The 5,631-nt window shown below is 44.0% G+C and overlaps 1 protein-coding gene across 1 annotated transcript; it reads right to left on the bottom strand.

Moving 5' to 3' along the window:
• Window positions 1-541: 541 nt before the first annotated feature.
• On the bottom strand, window positions 542-5,631 carry p3h4 (prolyl 3-hydroxylase family member 4 (inactive)). Its single transcript, XM_080446920.1, has 7 exons — window positions 4,915-5,631; window positions 3,773-3,922; window positions 3,486-3,657; window positions 3,251-3,379; window positions 3,016-3,161; window positions 1,946-2,029; window positions 542-1,313 (listed from the first exon to the last, which is right to left on the bottom strand). The coding sequence occupies exons 1-7, from the start codon at window positions 5,401-5,403 to the stop codon at window positions 1,164-1,166; spliced, it is 1,320 nt and encodes a 439-aa protein (XP_080303046.1). The 5' UTR covers window positions 5,404-5,631; the 3' UTR covers window positions 542-1,163.

Below are 5,631 nucleotides of genomic sequence, written 5' to 3'. Positions count from 1 at the left end.
ACTGTTATTACAATTTGTACAGAGTTGGTATCAAATACAATCTGGAAAGGAAAGAGAAAAAAAGATGCATCATACCCTGTATTTTTTAGACACTTTTGAATTGAGAAAAAAGAAAATAGATGAACCCTATAGAAGAATGAACTGAGATGAAGAAATAATAATAAAAAAGTGAAACGATAATGTTCACATGTTAATACCTCATTGTGTTGGTCATGGAAGCATTCTACTTTTAAGCAATGTGAGAACACAAGTTACCCTTGTAATTCCCTGATTTCCCCACACACTTGTAACCTTGTCACTGATGACCCCTAGTGGCCGGTCTTTGTTCTGGTTGGTCCTAGGGTAGGGATGGTAATGGTAAACTAGATGCACTCTGATTGATACACATGCCGTATCAGATGTAGCGTATGTGCAGAACAACCTATTCCTGGGGAAGCCCGTCCGGCTTCCCTCCCACAAACATGGCCAAATGTTTGTGTTTGTTGTAAATGTCCAGCCTAGCTGGATGCACCAGAGGATTCAAACTCCTAGTCTAGGAACTTAACCTTTTATTGCATTTGTCTTGACATAAAATGCATATTTTACAGGAATGATAGTTGAGGATATAAAATCTGCATTGTGTCGTACAGCTGTATGGGTAGTACTTAGGTCAAAGTGGTGCACATTTCCTCGCACCCTTGTTGACTGTTTTAAAAGGGTCAAGGGCAGGCTTGTACTAAAAGAACATTGTTAATTGACTTCATAACAAATCAACTGAAGTTGAAACATTTCGGCAGATGATTCTCCACACAACTTAGTAACCGCACAATATCATTCAACATTCATCACCTTCCTAGTATCAAGGCACCGAGGCATTTATCTTTCATTAAATAAAAAATATGACACCGGCAATAATTTATACATGCACCTCACTGAAATATGCACAAAGAGGTATATCCAACTACGGTTTAAATAATGATTTTAACTGGTTGACGGACCCAAAAGATTGTGTTGATTAACACATACATGTGTGTGCATCTATCATTTGTGCCAACAGTGCACAAATGTGTGTTTTTTGCTCTACTGTTATTGTGAATGCGCAGAGTCTGTTTCTGTAGCTTGGACACAGTGATTTGTTATGTTTTCACATGAGTCAGGAGACAGCTGGATGAGGGCAGCGGACATCAGTCCCCATTCTCTCCAGTGTCCCACTTGGTTTTGGGTTCCTGGTACCAGTCGGCAGTGAAAGACTCCTCGTAGTCTCCTATCCCCTCAAACTCAGCATCAGGTGGTTCTGGAGGATTGGTGCTGACCTCCTCTGGTCTTACTTCATCCTAATGATGAACAAAACATCAAACATCATAGTCATTGGCCTCTCACATCTGTCTGGTGCATACCTAAAGACTAATTTATACTTGCCAAAATGTGCTGATATTCAAGCTAAAACACAAAGTGTCACAATTGACGTAATTGGATATTCCAACATTCCATTGGATATATCTGGAGATTCTTTGTCAAATCTTCCCTCTTCACTTCAGCACCCTGTAATTCACCCCATTCTTTATGTGCCTCCTTCCCCCTCTCAGGTCTAGTCAGAGCAGTGAACTGGGAGGGGCTAACCCAAGTTTAAATGCATGTGGCCCGGGCCTAGCGGTCAACACTTCCCAGCCACATACCACACTCAACTGGCGGAAAACACAGCACCTTCCCTCCCCCTCTTCATATTCTTTTCTCTACTCAATGTTTTCCTTGTGCTGGCCTTTACATACACACTATAGTAGTCATGTCATCATCAGTTAGTCTCTACTCAGGAGTTCCCTCCATACTATAGTAAAGGAATGAGTAACCACAGAACTGTTTTCTTCAAATCCTTTTTAACAAGACTTTCCCATAAAGCCGCACTCCTGCAAAAGCTGCGGAAATTTAGACCCTGGTGTTGGGTAGGACAAGATCATACTGAACTTACCTCATCATCTGTTTGTAGGTAGTTTTGTGCAAAGTCTAACATCTCCCTCTGTTTGGTTGTCTGGTTAAAGTACCTCAAAGCCTCCTGAAAAACAAATGTGACAACCTCTCTTCATAGCTGACCCAAACAGCAGAAGAAAGCTACCCCTTCACGGCATCCTGCAAAACAACGTGTTTGTGCGCCGTTTGTGTTTGTTTTACTTTTTCCTTTTTTTTGCCTTTCAGTCAGGCGCCTGTAAAGTATTTTCTGCAAAACCGACTCCCCGTTTCAGAGGGCAAAGGACTGAGCTTTGTGGCTTTACTCAATTACTTGCAAAGTTGGCATGCTACAAACGCAACACAAGGCAAAGCATGACCAAAGGATGAAAACGTCTTTACAGGACTATAATACAGGCCACTAATTGCCACCCTTAAATTGTGTCAACGTTCACGCCAATACCAATTTGTGCCATAGATTTCCCTGCATTGTTTTGGTGTGTCACCCTGCTGGTGAGGGCGGATTATGCACGCAAATTGGCGTTAATATGCAATTGTTTCTGTTGCCTGATGTCAGTCCAGACCTCGATGTCACATGCTCATATATAGAGATCCCTCTGGGTCTGGTCTGACATCACACACAACAGAAACTGGCATTTGCGCTGATGTCAGCGCAAATGCCAGTTTCTGCAGTGTGTGATGTCAGACCAGAGCATGATCAGCAAGAGGGAGAGAGGAAGAAGGGGAGAGGGAGATGAGGAGGGTGGTGTGGGAGAAAGGGAGATGGGGGGGGGGGGGTTGCTGGAGGGGGGGGGGGGGGGACAGAAGGCAGGAGAGCCTATTTTGACCACACACTAACCCAGGCAATGCTGGGTACCAAAACCTGAACATGCTGATTAACAGCAGCAGTTGTCAGCACAATGGGCTCTGTGCATAACTGTAATCCCAGGTTTCCAGAAGGTGGCATACCTATTTCCTGTTCCGTTTCATTTTCCCATAGCTTTGTTTGATTGGCTCAGCAGCAAATTTATAAAACACCATCAAATGTGTTTACACTTCAAATAAAAAATAGCAAGGTTAATTATTTTTGCTCACCGGCCGAGGCAAGAAGTGGCTGTCTTCCAGTCCCCACTGCTCTTTGTAGAAGTGGTAATACGCTATGTTCTGCTGCATCACCGTGTCACTGGGGTCAAACAGCATGTAACTGGCTGCGCAGGGAGCAGCGTTCTTTACGTCGTTCACTGCAGAGCAATAGAAAAGAGGCTTGTTGTGTTAGGTAACGCAACAATATCCCATTTTCAGGATTATAGTCATTTTCACTGGCCCTTACATTTGTAATAGGCGAACTGGAGGTAGTGGTACATGGTGGCAACAAACTTCTCCACAAAGAATCCGCCAACATTGGGAGTGAGGTCCGCCTCACATTTTACCTTACATTTTAGCACGTCAGTGTACAGATCTGAAGGGAGCAAGGAGGAGACAATAAGAAAGACATTTAAATTTTATTTTTATTTGTATTTGAACTGCTCTTGTAACAGTAGAGAACATTCTTCTTATGTTCTTACCTGCCAGGGTCGGGTAAAAGTCTTTGAACTCTACTATCTCGTATGAGCCCTCACAGCTTGCTAAGCAGACATCGTATGCTTTTAAGAACTCTACGGTTGCCTGCTCCATGTTTCGAGCACTGCTGCTGAAGTCCCCATTGTTGTACAGCTTCACAGCCTTCAGGAACACAGTCTGAACAACAGACCAGGTTAGTGTTGGATTGGGTGCAACGCCGCCATTGGAACATTTTAAAAGCAGTCCAGCTTGCAAAAGGTATTCTGGGGGACAATAATATTAAAGCACAAACCTCATAAGGGCGTTCCTCAATGTCAATGAGGTATGCTTCCAGGTCCAACAGGGTCTTGTAGTAGTTCATGTTCTTGGTTAAGTAGGGATCATCTGGGTTCTTCTGCAGGAAAGTGTGGGCTGCTGAAACAGCCTTTTGCAGGTTGTTAAGCTGAAAGCAGAAATGTAAATAAATAATTACATCATTGCCACTACTAATGACAACACAGCCTATTAGTCTGAGATTGTAGCGAGATACTTGGCTTTATTTGATGACACTGAAGTGCAGGGAATCAATCAGGGAAACAAATAAATGGTTTTACAAATCTACAGTGCACCCCCTAGCCCCTACTACCGGATGATGTGACCTTATTATGCCCCTCAGCTCCACCAATGATTCACTAATGCAAAACACTGCTGAGCGACCAGACCATGTGTGTTTCGATAGTAATTGAATGAACATAAATGTCCAATAAATAGCAGTTAATATGACAATAGATAGTCAGTTCTAAATGACAATACATGTTTACGTTAGGTTAGGTGATCTAACAGGCCACTAGGTCTAAACAGGACTTTGACATTATAGCTCGTTTTTTTTTTTTTCTTTCATTAGAAAGCAGGCAGTAGCCTGCCCTACATCACTGCGTGCCTCCTGAGTCTGGCTGAGAAGAATAAGGTGATTGTACCAGCTGGGGATTGTTTAACGGGGTGCCTGTGGCGGGACGTGGCACATTCTCAACTGCTCACAGTTGCAGGTTTATCGACAGGAGGGAGACTAGTGAAACATAGCCCTAGCCTACTTTCATCTCGATGAGTCAATCCCAGTGAATCTGGCCCACGAACATACTGTAATATATTATAGCATAGCTGCTTAGTGTTGTTTAGTGATTATACAGTTAGGCAGCAATGACTAAGATGTACAAATCAGTATATTGAACCGCCGTTCTTTAGAATATAAAGTTTAGACAATAATATAGCATTTATATCTAGCTACCTACAAGAACTCTCTGCTGTGTGGGTGGTTGTCTTGGGCTGTAAAAGTCACAGGCTCCAATGGGACATGCGTAAAGAATATCTTAACAGGGGTGGGTACCAGTCCCCAACCAACCCCCCTGATCAAACAAACCCCTGACACCAGATTGTGTCTGTCAGTGTCCTCCTCACCTGATAATGTGCATATTGTATGTACCGATACGGCGTTCTGCTCTCGAACGCTTCCAGTACATCCCTCCGTGGGTATGTTGTCTTCAACACGGGGAAGTTTGCTTTGCATTTTTTAAGACAAGAAGCCCGCAGCAAGAAGTGTCGCATGATGCGGAGGCTGGTGTCATTGGAGAACGAGCCGTTATCCACATTGTTGTCCCTGCTTCTGCTCACAGAGCTGCAGTTGTGGCTACAGAACGCCTCGCTGTCCTTCAGCAGCCGATGGAGTCGCAAACTCAACTCCAAGTACTTGATGGTCTCCCCCCAGTTCTGCAGCCCGTACTGCTCCAGAGCATGTCCGTAGGCAGAGTCTAGCGGCATGATGTCGTTCGGTGGGAAACTTGTAAAACTGTACTTTTCATACTGAGCTCCGACCAGAACTGGGATGATCACAAAAGCCACACAGATCAAATTAAAAGGCCAACAACTCTCTCTGCTTCTCAGGAACATGATTCCCCTCGGCGAGGAGGTATATTATCCACACACAGGTTGGATTTCAATCGTCAGCCGTCTTTTAGAAGTGAATGGGCATGTCTGACTTCACGTAGCCCTGAGCTACTAAAGTTACTAAAACACTGGGCCGGGTACAGAAGCAGGAGGTGGGGACAGACCATAGAACAGCCTGGGATTCTCCTGTCTTAAGCAGGGAATCTACAGGAGGAAACGAGTTCCAACCAG

Source organism: Gymnoscopelus braueri, assembly GCF_963280865.1.
Source record: "Gymnoscopelus braueri genome assembly, chromosome: 13".
Classification (NCBI taxonomy): Eukaryota; Metazoa; Chordata; class Actinopteri; order Myctophiformes; family Myctophidae; genus Gymnoscopelus; species Gymnoscopelus braueri.
The sequence above is the reverse complement of the archived record's forward strand: the minus strand, read 5'-3'. Positions and strand labels throughout refer to the sequence as shown.